The sequence below is a fragment of the Galendromus occidentalis genome, unplaced genomic scaffold (genome assembly GCF_000255335.2).
Source record: "Galendromus occidentalis unplaced genomic scaffold, Mocc_1.1 scf7180000077477, whole genome shotgun sequence".
Classification (NCBI taxonomy): Eukaryota; Metazoa; Arthropoda; class Arachnida; order Mesostigmata; family Phytoseiidae; genus Galendromus; species Galendromus occidentalis.
This window is the reverse complement of record NW_003805465.1, coordinates 329,913-344,370: the sequence shown is the minus strand read 5'-3', so window position 1 is coordinate 344,370 and position 14,458 is coordinate 329,913. Positions and strand designations below refer to the sequence as shown.

Here is a 14,458-nt window from a genome sequence, read left to right as displayed (position 1 = left end):
AAAGAGCTTGGCAAAGGGTGCCAAGATCTCCCGCATCTTCATTTGCTGCAACAGTTCTCTTCAGGTGTTTGTCTGCGTCTAGGTCTCCGTTATCCGCTCATGAATCATTCCACTCGCTCTCTCATTTCCAACATTCGTTATCGGCAATCTCCAGAGTTCGTCTGCCACCTTCATCATTGTCTGAACGAATAGTCTCACTGTCAACGTATCGATGTCAGTGGCGATCAGAGGCTTGATAGTCAGTCAGCCCGATCGGACTGTACTGTTCCATTTTTTCGGAGATTTGGCTTCGAGTGAACTATGAACTCGGATGATGCACCGGAGAAGCTTCGAGACAACTAATCGTTCCACTGATTCAGTTAAGGTGTTTAGGTGGTTGTAACGAACTTCCGGGCGTCAGCGACCTTCGAATCAAAACTACGTCACTGACTAACACATTAAGAATCGATCCGACGTTCGCAGTCCGCCTTCTTGTACCGTCCTCGATTCGCTGTCCGAATTCATGACCTCCCTCCTTGGATGAGCCCGAATGCGGAGTGAGTCTTATCTAGAGTCTTATCTTATATCGAGTAATGCATTGATGTTGTTCGCTTCTCGAATAGAATCGAGGACGGCTCCCTGCGGCGATGAGATTCCGTCGATTGATGGATTGATATATCGACAGCTTGTTAGGGTGGTGGATCGGTCTGTTCCTCGACGAACGGACCAGAAGAGCGAGCGATCGATCCACAAGTGTCTCGATCGATTGGTTGATGGATCGTGGTTATCAGATAGTAGCAGCTTTGTTGCTTTCGAAGCAAACACATTGATGACTCCAGACACATGGGTTGGCAATCGTGTGACCGATATCGTTGCTGCTCAATGAAAGGGTTTTTGCGTTGCTCGGAGCGGGAAGTCAGGATCCGAATCGTTGTGTCGAGAACATTGAAGATTGATCTTATCGTGAATAAATAAACGAGCTAGTGGTTGCTTAATTTTAGCACCACCTGAAGGGCACTGTGCGAGGTCGATCGGCGCCCTCCTTGACGAGAGGCTTGTGGAATTCTCGTCCGGGTCTAGAATGGATTGCGGCCCAGCAGTGCTCGCAGTAGTACTGTAAGCACGTTACGTTGGCGCAGAAGAATGGAGCGAATTTGCCTCCGCATCGAGTACCCTGACATTCGTCGCACATTTGATCATCCAATACGTAAGGTTTAACCTCCACCTGTCGAAAAAACAATGTTAGAATCGATTTGCAGAATTTGCTAAGGGAGGGAAAACGCGATGTGCTCGAAGCGCCCCATAGGATCCGGGACATAAAGTTATCTATCTCTCAGTACGGAACAGCGATCACGTTATGTTGATGACTCAGCGAGGAATGGCATTTCGGGGTGATGAGGGATATGAATAAAATGATCCGACAGGGATGTGTTGGGTACCGATTAGTTCCCATTCTAGGATTCCTCGAACGGACTACGTTCGGAACGACAATGACTGGGATCTTCAGCACACATCAAGGCTACATCTTACCCTCTTTTCGATGTCACCATGTTGCAGCTGAACGAAGCGCGCAGAGATCGCGGCGATATAACTTTGCTGGTTGGAAAACGCAACTCGTCCAGCCCCCTTGGGATACTTCAGTTCTGGGTCGGTGTCGATTCCAGCGTAACACACACCCCCGTACAGTCGATCCATGATCATGGCGAGCTCCACTGCAAGTCGAATCGATCATTTATTCAGTTTGTCTTCGTTCTGCACGAGACTCGAGAGGAAATAACTGTATGTGTATTGCTACAACCAAGCCGAGCTCCTGAATACCGGAGGCTTTATATGCGTATGTCTATGATAGAACATTAGGAGGTTGATCACGTGAATCATCGCTAAGTCTCGCCTAGATACGGCTCTGACGACGAGGATTCCGAAGTATTACTTTTCGGAATGGCAAGATACGGCAGGGAGAAATCCGGTGATGATCCAACTCGAACCGCTACGACTGTCTACGATCGATTCCGCGCATTGGTCGCGGTCGCACTCAGAACGTACTTGAAGGAAGTCGACAAAATATTGCGAGAGCGGAGGAGAAGCTGACAAAAATTAAATTTCGCAACTCCAGCGAGACCTCAGCAGCCACTCGAAACGGCCGACCGGAGCAACGAAAACAAAGAAAAATTGAAACAAGATTGAAACGGGCGCTTAAATCTGGGCTCCCGATTCGGAGCGACGAAGCCGCTGCTTTTTCCGCGGGAGTTCTACCATTGCCGGAGGATAAATTATTTCCAATAATACAATAATAACGCTGCGAGTCGCTCCAACTGACTGCGCGTGTTTTTCTTTCTTCAACGGACGGTGTAGTGGAGAACGAACTGTGGATGGCGACTAGTCAGACAACTCCAGAACGGAGCCGAAAAGCGGGAGAAGCACTAAGTTCAGAGAAGGACTCCGGCGGATCGGTTTCCCTGTATCGCTCCCCCGACCATTCGTTTGATTCGGCTGCTCGAGCGAAATAGTGGAAAGGCACTCGGGGCCGCAAACTCGGAACTGGTCCCCTTGCTTTTCGGGCTACTCCTTGTCTAGGCGGCTTCCCCCCCGGCTCGCTGCTGGTGTCGAAAAGAATAACAATCGAACCAATCGGCGAGCGGATGGAGTCATTCTCCCCCGAGCCAGCCTAGTCTCGTTTCCTTTCTGTTCGGGGTCGCAGTTGACGCTGGCGTGGCGGTCGTCAGAATAGCAGCGGCACGATGATGGGGATTGGGAGACAAGCGAGGAGTACGGAGGGCGGGGACCGGCTGGATGGAACGGAAAACTAAGTGAAAATTAAATTTCAAAATATTACATTCCGTCCCTGCACGACACCGCCACTCGTCTGCCCGCTCGCTTGCTGTTTGCTCCGCTCCATTCCCTTGCGCCTCCCGGCTGCCGCTGTTCGCTCATCCACCGGCGGCGGCGGTGACAAAACTTGTCATTCTCACTTCGGTTCCACTGCGCCTCGCTATTTGTTCGCTCCGTCTTCCCGTTTTGCATCTCGCGTGCTTGGCGTTAGTGTTGGTGGTCGCAAGTTCAACTGGAGAGACATGAAGGATGATAGACAACGTTGCGGTAACAACCATGACGAAAGGAGGTTCAACGTCTGCAACTTGTCTCCTGTTGCACTCCCTCACTTTCCCTAGTTCCTCGTCCTCATTCTTTGTTCCGAGTGACAGCTCGATTGCTTCGCGAGCTTTCTCCGCGCCACAGTCACCGTTAGCGAGCGGAGCGCTGTGACCGCTCAAACATTTCCGAATAGTGATTCCGGGAGCGTCAGCGATGAATTGCAATATTTGTTCCGGTCGGTCTCACTGAGACTGGACAGAGCACACGGCATGCTCCGCTAGGTTGCGAGCTTCCGATAGTTTTCCGAGATATTTATCCGCTGATGATGTTTTACAGCCCACCGCTCGAAGAGCTGAAGCCGAAGCCTCCCCTCACGAGATCGTAAGACAATCTGATAGGAGACCCGATTTTCTGAGCCGGTAGAAACGGAGATTCCCAGCCTCAGTGAAGCTCGCAGAGCATCATGAAGGGAACTACATGAATAATAGCGTTGCCCGCAGACAGACGGAGTACAATGACGGCACGACGCCCCGCGCTGACGGATTGTTTCCTTTCCCTCTGAGCAGTGCTTCTGCGTCGCAAACATTCCCGCGAACACGCACAAAGGAAGTTTTCCTTGTGTCGTTAGAGGGGACGTATTCGATTACTGAGAGCCGTCCTCTTCCTTTTTCGTTTCTTCCCCGCTCTCCGATCTCATAATACGCTTTTCCTCGTCTCTCCTCTCGAGATCTTCGGCTGTGTTGCTAACGATGCGTTCTTCTTTTCCGCATGCCCCCCTCCCTTCGACTTGGCGGATCTTCGACGTCTCTCATTGGCATCGCAGTAATTGGCTTGTCCCCTCAGATCTCACTTTTCTCCGATAGCGGGGCAGAAAGATGTACATACATATATTCGAGCGGGCTGTTTATTCTGTACGCTTAAAGTTGGGCCCTAAACCGTGTATGCGCTCCCTCTCGAGGCTCCGAGTGCCGAGTCGTGGCTGTCCTCATCTTTCGCGACGTCATCAACGTCGCCGCACTCTGTGCCCCAAGGTGTTGATCTTTGCTTAGTTGCCTCTCATCCTTGATTCCTTTCTATGTCGTCTCTTCTTCGGGATGCGGCGCAGAGAGCGACGAAGCAATAAAACGAATCGAATCGACGGGAACCCTGTCCGCCTTCTTCGGAAATGAGAGAAAGTGTTTTCCTTGATCCGATCCGTTTCCCCTCGCCCTTGGCTGTGTTTTCATTTCGGTTTCTGCCTCAAGCCTGATGCTCCTTTTGGGACTCCGCACTCGGGTAGCGATTGTGTTTCAATTCCGAAAATAACTAGGAGGAAGCCCCAGATGTTTCCAGGAGCCTCACGCGTAGTCTCGAGATTGAGTCAAGAGAAACCTACATCGAATCCCGACCTGAGCCTGGGTAGTCTTCCGATGACGGCTGCGTGGGCATATTACTATAAGGGCATCTTGTCCACCATCCATCCAACAACTTCACAGTCTTCCCATGCTGCTCCGAGAAGATCCCGACTCGTGCCCCGGATGCCTACGCGTTATTCCGTGAAGCTTCCTTATTTGAACATGCGAGCAGGTCGAGGGGTAAGAACTCATTGAAGAGAGAATCGGGGCGAGTGGACAAACAGTGAGATTTTTAAGATCTCTTTTACGATCCGGACCAGCGATCGAGGGCTCTCGCGATTCCTCTCGATTCGGGATTCGTGAGTTCCCATGAGGCGGTCTGCGATCTTCTGAGGTCCTCCGACTCGAGACTCCCGATCGGAGCGAACGAAGACTTCGCTTTTGTTGCTCGTCGGTGTGCTATTTGTCAAAACCGACGCCTCCAACTATTGCGATCTGAGCTCCGTTTTTCCCGGCCCTCGATCCAAACTGGAGGGGCCGTCTGCGATAATTGGGCACTGGACGATCTCATCGAGCTCAACACTCAAGAGGACAGCTCCACAATCATGGCAAGTGGAATTGAAGAAGATTTCCACGTGAAAACAAGCTTGAGGAGGGACATTCTCAGGGTCTTGAAGCGAGTAAACAGAATCCTTGATTGAGAATGAAGGAAGAAATTCCAGCTCAAACAATGACCACCCTGATCAGATACCTCGCATGGGGGGGAAGCTGATCCGCGAGGAATAGCCGGACAACCTCCGCGGACCTTGTCGCCAGTCTCATCCTTATTTTGAGCCGATTCTCCTGGCGATCCTCCCACTGGTACCTTTAATACGTTGTACTATTTCCTTCGTCGACGCTACGCGGAAAATGGCTAAGCATAGTGGGCGCCGGCACGGCCAACGCCAATGATGAAGGAATCAGCATAGAAGAACCTCCCGACGCAAGCTGCCGACGGAGCGAGCGGGGAACGACGTCTAGAAGTAAGTATCATAACGACGACAACAGCATGGCTGTCGTCACCGAAAACTGCAACCGCAGCGAACAACAACGAGCGAGAGTAGAGGAACAAGGAGAGGGAATAAGGAAGCAAGCGCACGGATGGCATGCCACCCCTGTCAGACCGCGCCTGCAATCTATGCTGCGCTCTATCCCGCAATGCCGAGTCCCAATTGGTTGTTGGTAAGTAGATGCAAAAGCAGCTCGGACTGTCGTCGACGACTGCCTCCGCCGAGTCGAAAGTGGTTGTCTGGCTTTTTTCTTGTTCGTTTTCTCCTCTTCTCGGGCACGTCTTCATTTCCCGCTGTCATGTCCTCACTTTCGTTCAAAGAGATCTGTCATCTCGCTCTTGTCGCACTTGTCGTTTCGACATTCTCGTAGTTGAGCAGCGGAGTGTACATGGAGATTACGTCTCCACTGAGCGGGGTCCTCTCGTTAATTGAATATTGCTTAAGCGCCCCGAATGACGTCGACGCCCCTGGAAGTCAGCGAATGATCGACGATTTCCGTTGGGGGTCACGGATCAGTGGGATTTCTTTATGACGAGATGAGCTGCTCGACGAGTTTCGGGTCCCGGACGAAGAGGAGTTCCGCAAAATCCACGACGTTTCCCGCAGCTTGAGATGCTCGAGCTCGCGACGTAGCTCTTGGTCGTCGGGTCGGCTCGACGCTCGAGCGAGCGACCATTCGCCGGCGCGCTCGGCTGTCTTTTCGTCCGTTCATCACACGGTCGGACAACGGATCGTCGGGCACAGATGGCAGAGGGCGGCAGAAGCTGCTTCCTAACGCGTTCGCTCCGTCTTTGTACGCAACGAAGAACATTTGCATATCTTTGTCTTCTCCACACACGGCCAGTGAGAGTGTTTCCTCCACCACACTAGTGAGCCCTCAAAACTCCGCCAGTCCCTAATTATAAAGTCAGTCGTCTGCTGTTGCCTCCCGAAGTCGGGGTCTCATGCTCAGGTGCTCAGAAGACGGAGGGGAAAAAAGAAGGAAGAGGCGTCCTTTTTAGGAGGCACCTGGTGGCTTCAGCGAGCGAAAAATCTCTTCCCTCTATAGTTTGGAACAGTCTCATATTCAGCGAGCCCACACCACCATGTGGCACTTTCGCTTGATATCACAGTGATATCACCGGACTGGAGAAGAGTCACCGGAATACGTTTATTCTGGTTTCGACCGTTGCGTTGCTTGAATTTTCCTCTCCGAATAATTAATTTTCGTCACAGCGCAGCGTCCGGGGTCCAACGCTTCACGCACGGCTCTTGCGGACTACTTCGCGCATAGAGCCTCGTCAATAGCGGGGTCCGAGCGTTGTAAGGTCTGGAGGAATATGTTGCATCTTATGTAGGACACACGTTTTCCCTCCCCCTCCCCAACTGCTCGACTCGTTCCCCTAACCGCCGCGTACTCTCGAAGCACTCCCTTCTCAACGGCATATCGTGATACATTAGCCTAACTGATGACCTGCTAGCTCAAGGAAGGCGGCACTGCCGAGCATGAGTGGCAAGAAGAATCGAGAGAGTGTGGGCCTTTAGTATATTAGCTCGAATTGGCGGATGGATGCTCATATGAGGAGAGAAGATGAATGATCACGCCACCTAAGCAAAGTAGTCGTCGCCCCAGAAGTACTCACCAGCTTTGAGAGGTCGCGGTACACCGCCAACAAATACTGTCTTCCGTGGATCTAAAGGCAAAGATGCATCCAATACAAAATCGGCATCTGATAATCTCCAGGGTCGAATTTGAACTGGCTTGTCCTTGATCGTCGGAGAGGACACGCAAAGATATAGCTTGTCATCCTCCTGGATGCATGCGTCGATGAGAGCCTGCACGGAGGGCTCGTCCTGTGGTAATAGAGACGAATAATCAGATCGGAGAAGTCGAATCCGCCTCAGGACCCCGGCGTCGGAGATGAGGCCGACTATGCGGCGCAAGAAATCGCTCGATCGTTGTCGAGAGAGACATAGAAAAACGGAAAAGGGCTCTCACCTGGAACAGTAAGAATGCATAACCTTTGGGCGGGAAGTAGGATTTCGACTCAGCCTTGTGCGGCCAGTCTACCACCAGCGGCCCGAATCGGCGGAAACTGGCAGTAATTTCTTCTTCGTCGATGTCCGGAGGAAGACCTCCTACGAAAACCTTCCGGGAATAACTTTCCCCCAAGCTGCTGCTGCCGGTGCCGCCCACCGAGCTGTGGTGGTGCGAGGCTACAGACGACTTAGGGGAACATCTGAAAATAAAGAGGCGAATCTTGAGTAAAAGACTCGACTCGTACCGCACCAGACATGGATTATACTAGCCCCCGATTCAAAAGAATATCAGGGTCGAGATCCTGCTGATCTTTCGGAACAGAGCGGAGCGCTTGCCAAACGAGACGTAGAATCCACCGCCCGAACTCCGAATTTATTCACCAATGTTTTCGGATGGAACCCAGGAGAATACCCAATTCGAGCCGCATTCGTCGACGAAACTGAAATGAGCCGATGGCTTTCTAACGGGAGGGACCCCGTGAATGGATGGATGTACGTCTGCGTTGCTCTGAATGCACACGTAGTCGAGGTGCGTGGGGTGACTAACGAAAATCGTTTGATGAACTTGGTCACGCTTCAAGTATTTGCTAGACGTATCGATGGCGGTGCGAGAGCGCATCAGGTCGACTGTGAGGTCGACTGAAGACGGGGAGCTCTCGATAAGACGCGAATTATTCCGAGTGCATGCGTCCGTTCGCCGGATCGATTGATGAGTCTCCTTTGAGTCAATGCCACGACTCAGTCGGAGCTCAGGGCGCTCGGAGCAAGATACGTACCTGAGGGATGCTGCCACAGAAGGGGAAATATTGGAAGAGGCGTGATGCGGATGAAGTGAGTCCATATGACCGTTGCTGGCCAGTTCGGCACAGCCGTTCACGTCCAGCAAGTCTCCGTTGGCGTCGAGTCCGGAGAAGAAGGGAGCCTTGCCTCCCGAAACGCGTATCCCTTGAGCCCTTTGAGAAACTGCAAGAGGGAAACCATGTTATCCTGACGCCTTATTTCAGATGTCCAAGCTTAGTCTATTCCCTGACGCGGGTTGATGTTTGTCAAGGTGACTTGCAGCTCAGTTCGAGATGCATATTCGCATAGCCATCTGATTCCTTAATGGAAAGGCTCGCCGTACATAGTACTTCATTATGCTAATCGTTTTCCCGGCACAACGTGGATCGGGCAACCGATCGGGTCGGACACCGAACACGGCGGAACGCGAAGAATGCAGCGCTGGTTGTGCGAGTCAGGGGACGAGAGAAGACTGGGAATTTCTCCGACAACCGAAAGCAACGTCGAGTAGGAGTCGTATCAATTTGATTTATTTGCCTCGTACCATCCGAAAAGGAAAATCCCCTCGCGCGCCCACTCTCCTGATACTCGATCCGATAGAAATATCTCACGGCATCTGCGGTTGAGACAGCGAGCGCAGGGACAGAGGACGCGACAGTCTATGCGTTCGAACGTTCACTCATCCTTTATCGAGAAGGAGAGGAATTCTTCGCGGAGCGCCGCACCGCGGAGACGCGACTTCTTGCCTCGATGCGTCGTTCTCCTCTTTCCGTTCTCCTTCCCGTATTCTCAACGTCTCTTACATGTTCATTTCCAGTGCGGATAACCCGATCCCCTCGGCCAACAATCCCAGAGATACTGCCACGGTGGTGGGAGCGCCGAGGCAGCTATGGAATAAATCGTCAACTACGGTCGGTGGAATCTAATAACGAGAAGTCATGGCTCGGACATCTATTGGCAGGAGATGGAGGGTATTCTCTCTTTCCGCTGTGTTGCAAAACTGCGCGTCTCGTTGCGAGATACGTATACATATGCATGTACGTACGTACGTACGTACATAGGTACATACGTATGCAACGCTTGCAAGGGGAACAAGACTGACATCCTTGCATGCCTGAGCAGGGTGTGAAGTTCCGCCAGCCGTCAGTCGGAGCAATCGAAGCAGACCGCAGCGTTTCCATCAACAGAAACAGAGAACCCGGCGGCGAGCTGGGCTCCTCCATCGACTATGGGTACCGGGGCGACGAGCGGATGAGGCCATCGCGGTCGGGATGGGAGCTGTACGACCTGCGGGCGAGCTTGTTTTCGGCATCGGACATTAATATTTGAGCATCGTCTTCCTCATTCTTCATGAGTCGCTCGCGAAGACTGGGATGAGCCCGGGAGCGACGGTGACACCGTCTTGGAGGCGGGTGTCGATGAGCTATTAGTACTGGGTCGTTTTCCTTGTTCTCTCGCCATCGTCTTATCGTCATTGCTGCCAACCCACTACTCCGCCGTCGTTGGATGAGGCGGTCTCTTCTATATTGTAATGTGCCAAGTATGCGAGAAAATAGGCTGACGGGCAGGCTCGAACGAATGCAGCCGAGCGTGGCCCGCGGGAGGTGATCGACAGCCGACGCAGATGACAAGGAGGATTGGCAGGGGTTTATAAATATATGTTTTATCCATCATGAAGATCGCGTACTCGTACGCGACCAACCACGCTAACCAGAGGTCTGGTGTTTCTCTTATTCTTTTCCGGATAGGACAGACGGCAGGATGCACGAGGGCCCGGAATCATGTCAAGGATGCGAAGCCGGTGCGTCGTTTGTCAAAAACTCGTTACCGTGTCGGCGACGCGCAGGAAAGTGACGTCGAAGCCGGTGCAGGTTCGGTTGCGATGGGACTTGAGAATACAATGGAGTGCCATCGGTCGACGTCGGCTCGCAAAGCTCCGCCACTGAGATAAGGACTCGAAAAAGTGCGGAACTCATGCAAAGCAAAGTCCATGCTCACATTCATACGAATGGTTCCCAAGGGTGTTAGTGTGAGGCTAGTTTGGCGGAGGGAAAGCTGACCGACCAGTGTGACTGCATGAGCTTATCCGAGCTGCTCGTGATACAGAGCGAACACGAGCTGACTTGATGACTGTTCTCTCTGTCTCCAGATGAGAATGGGAGATCTCGTTCGATATGAACGAGAGCGAAGACTACGAGCAGAATAGCTGCAATAGATCGACGTCGAGCGCTCATGATCACATCGCGCCAGTCTGCGCGGGACTGATGTGGGCTTACTCGGAGTAGATCTCCAGGGTCTCGAAGAGCGGTCAGAGCTCAAACAAGTCTTCCCGATCTTGGGATCCGTTAGGATTTCACTCGGCTCAGGCTATCCGACACGGATTCACAGATCCTAGGCTAGATCCTCCTGAAGTGAGACATGGAGCCGCTCTCTCGTATGAGATCCTCGAAAGATCCATGCGATCATATCGAACGGAGATGAAAATCAGCGCATCCCAATCGGGAAAGGGGGATGAAATAGGGTGAATTCCGGATCGGACGAACGTCTCAAGATTTCATTTCTCCGGGCCTTAGGTGAGTCCACCAAGAGGTGATTCCAGGGAAGAGAGGATAAATTCCGTTGAACTTTCCTGAGAACTACCGAATCGACTTTTTCCCGGTCCATACTGAGGACGGGTGCGCATTGACGCAGGCAAAACTCGCGCATGAGAGGCTCCGATGAAGCTACCGCATCGGCGGTGACGACGGGAAGCGAGAGGCGTAAAGGGTCGAAGAAGGTGCCGATTCCCCCGGAATTGACGGTTCCGTCGCTTCTCGAGACTTCTTCTGACTTTTCTGGCGGGACGACGGAGTCGACTGAAGTAAGAGGGCTGTCGTCACGCATCCATATGAGGCGAACTTGTTCCATTTTCCTCGGGAGCCTCGGATTTCGAAACAGAATCTTCTCCCGGGAGATGGAGACCAATGTGCTGGGGCCGCTTCCGAGGCTCCTCCTGACTCGCGTGGAGCCCTCACAGAGGCTCAATTCCAGTCACGGGAACACATAATTTCATTATCGAAATGGTGGAATTAATGAAATTATGTGGATTCAGCTTCACGGAATGGTGCTCAAACTAATGCCTTGGATCGATCGATGCAGCCAAGATGTGTTCCCTGTGTGCATGCCAATGAGCGACGAGATCCTCATATCTCTCATTCGAATGTCCCGTTAGCCCCGAACCGACCTCGGGAAGAAGACACACTCCGCACTAGTGGCGTGCGTCCGTCGTTTCAAGAGCGAATGGCTCGAGTCGAGCCGCTCGACTCGCACCAGGTTCCACCAAGTTACAGATGTGCAACCCTCTCGCCACTCCAGGTAGCCGACGGTCATGCGCTAGAGCTCCGGTTTCACTGTTCGAATCCCACGAGCGAACCAAAGGAAGCCACGAGGGATCGCGTGTTTTCGCCTTTCGCTCTCCTCTCGGAAAACTAAGCAATAACATCAGCGACGACCTCAGCTGCACCCTACAGCTGAGTGCCGCGGCGAAGTTCTAAACATCGGAAGGACAAACTCAATGAACGAAACGAATCAGCCGAGGGGAACTTTCCACGCTAACCCGCATTGATTGCTCGTTAGCAGAAATTGATTAACGTCAAGGGGAACAAATGAAAATTAGGAAGACCACCCATTCGACTTCCAGTCTAATCTCCGTTCATTCCCCGCGTTCAGTCTCATGAATCCTCCTCGTCCAAGGGCAAAGCGGCGGGCGGAGGACGATTCGAAAGACGAGCAATTCATCATGAGCAGCGTCGACGTCGTCAATGCCGCAATCATGGCCATCAACATGCTCGTCGTCGTCGGGAACAAGATGCTCTTTCTTTGGATCCTAATCATGACGTCGCAACTTTTCCGAATACTCGATGGAGCTGCCTCGATTGGCAGTTATTCAGCCGGCAGCTCGGTACGGTAGTTTGTCGGAGATCTCGTTTGTCCGTCCTCTTTCGTCCCGTCTTCCCGTCTCCGAGCCGAATATTCATTTTGGCCAGGAAGTAGCTTGATTTGGTCAGAAGCAAACGTCGCCGTGGCGAGTGCACACGGCTGTGGCCACGTCTGCCTGACTTCCCCTCGCTATTTTCTCGCTCTCGACATATTACTACTGTTCACGCATCTCGCACGCTCCAATTGGACTTCCTGCGGAGCTTATTGGGCCTCTCTCTGCTCACTTCCTATACCGCTCTTTTTCTCTCTTTTGATGTCTAGCACTCATTTACCCGGAGCGGGACCAGTAAATAGTCTGGTCCCGTTGAGGAGCAGTCAACTGGAACTACAGTGACATTCGTTCCACGGGCGATTCGATGAGCGAGACGGCTCCATGGCGGGCAGCGAGCGGGAGCATGAGCCCCCAACTCGGCATCGTATAATGCCCAATCTTATGCCCATGTTTGATCGAGGATACCTAGATCTTTGGCGATTTTGTCGGGCTTCCTCGGAAGATGATCCACTGGGAGTCACTGCCGCTGCATTAGAAGGCTTCACCGAAATCCGAGACGAGAGCGTCGGTCACGATCGAATGAGGGTCACGGCGGCGACGTAGGCTCCTCGTTCGCAGACTCCTGCAATTCCCCCAAGGTGACCTTCCTCTCAGTCAGAGCACGCGCGAATTCGAGTGTCTCCCGTGAACTCTAGCCAGGGAGATGTGGGGACTCCGGAGTGAAGCTCGACAAAATGATATCATCACGGTCAGACACCGTCTCTTGCGGTAACGAGCAGAGCAGCGACTTTTGTCAAGGGAAGCAACCGTAAGCGTTTCCGGTCGGGTCATCAGGAACCAGCAGAGGAAAACGTGCCAATCAGCAATCCCGCGGCAAAAATAGCTCATGTGAGCAAATACGACGATTCCCATTGACACTCCCACCAAATGTTCGATCTTACCAGGTGTATGCATATGAAATGAGACAATTTGAAAAGCCCGCGCTCCGGCCGCTGCGGCGAACGTGGAGAAACTCTATATATCCTATCTCTCAATCCAATCTTCGGGCCATAATATCCGATAGGTGCTTGATTCGCACATCGTTGTCTATAAAATTTCCGACTCACTGATAATGTCCGATTTCGACCCAAAAATGCTCATCAGCGGGAAGCGCTGATTTTTTGTTTCCACCTCGGGAAAACTGCGACGGAGGCTCATGAAATGCTCGGCAGAGCTTACGGTGAACGAGCCCTTAGTCGCGCTCAAACATTCCGATGGTTCCTGAGATTTGGGAATGGGAATTTCACTGTCGAAACAAAAGATCGTGGGAAACCTCCACAGAAATTCGAGGACCTCGATCTGCAAGCATTACTAGACGAGGATGATACTCAGAGCTTGCCGAGAGACTCGCCGAGAGACTCGGCGTTAATCAATCGACGATCTCCAGACGGCTCCACGAAATGGGGAAAATCCAAAAGCTATCCAGATGGGTTCCTCATGAATTGACGGAAAGACAACAAGAGGCCCGTAAGACAATCAGCAAAATCCTTCTCGATAGATTCAAAAGGAAATCATTTCTGCATCGCGTCGTCACTAGCGACGAGAAATGGATATATTTCGAAAATCCGAAGCGTCAGAAATCGTGGGTGAACCCTGGGGAAGCACCTTCGAGCACCGTGAGGCCGAGCCGCTTCGGGAAAAAAGCAATGCTGTGCGTTTGGTGGGACCAGCGTGGAGTTATTTACTTCGAGCTTCTGAAGCCCGGCCAAACAGTCGACAGCGATCGTTACATCCAGCAATTGACGAATTTGTACTATGCCATGCGTCACATCCGTCCCGAAATTTGGTCATGGCGCGAGAGAGCAATCTTGTTGCACGACAACGCACCCTGCCACACTTCTAGCGACGTCTCGCGGACCATCGAAAGCCTGAACTGGGAAGTGCTACCCCATCCCGCTTACTCCCCAGACCTGGCCCCGTCCGACTACCACCTGTTCGCAGCAATGGGTCATGCACTTTCGGAGCAGAAGTTCGAGACCTTCGAAAATGTTCAAAATTGGGTGACCAATTTTTTCGCCTCAAAATCTCTAGAATTTTATTGGCGCGGAATCCATCGATTGCCTGAGAGATGGGCGTCGTGTATTAGCAACGACGGCGCGTACTTCGAATGAGATCAGTTCTTCTGATAAAAAATTACAAACTCGAGTTTTCAGCAAATTTTGTCTCATTTCATGAGCATACACCTGGTACAGACAGCG

General features: G+C 52.1%; 1 protein-coding gene across 1 annotated transcript in view; it reads right to left on the bottom strand.

The window, feature by feature from the left end:
* Positions 1-976: 976 nt before the first annotated feature.
* Positions 977-14,458, bottom strand: part of LOC100899333 (translational regulator orb2-like) — a 124,527-nt gene continuing 111,045 nt past the window's right edge. The window contains 5 exon segments of the mRNA XM_029111956.1: positions 977-1,204; positions 1,510-1,691; positions 7,075-7,285; positions 7,431-7,671; positions 8,248-8,434. Of these exon segments, the coding sequence (XP_028967789.1) occupies positions 977-1,204; positions 1,510-1,691; positions 7,075-7,285; positions 7,431-7,671; positions 8,248-8,434 (1,049 nt within the window).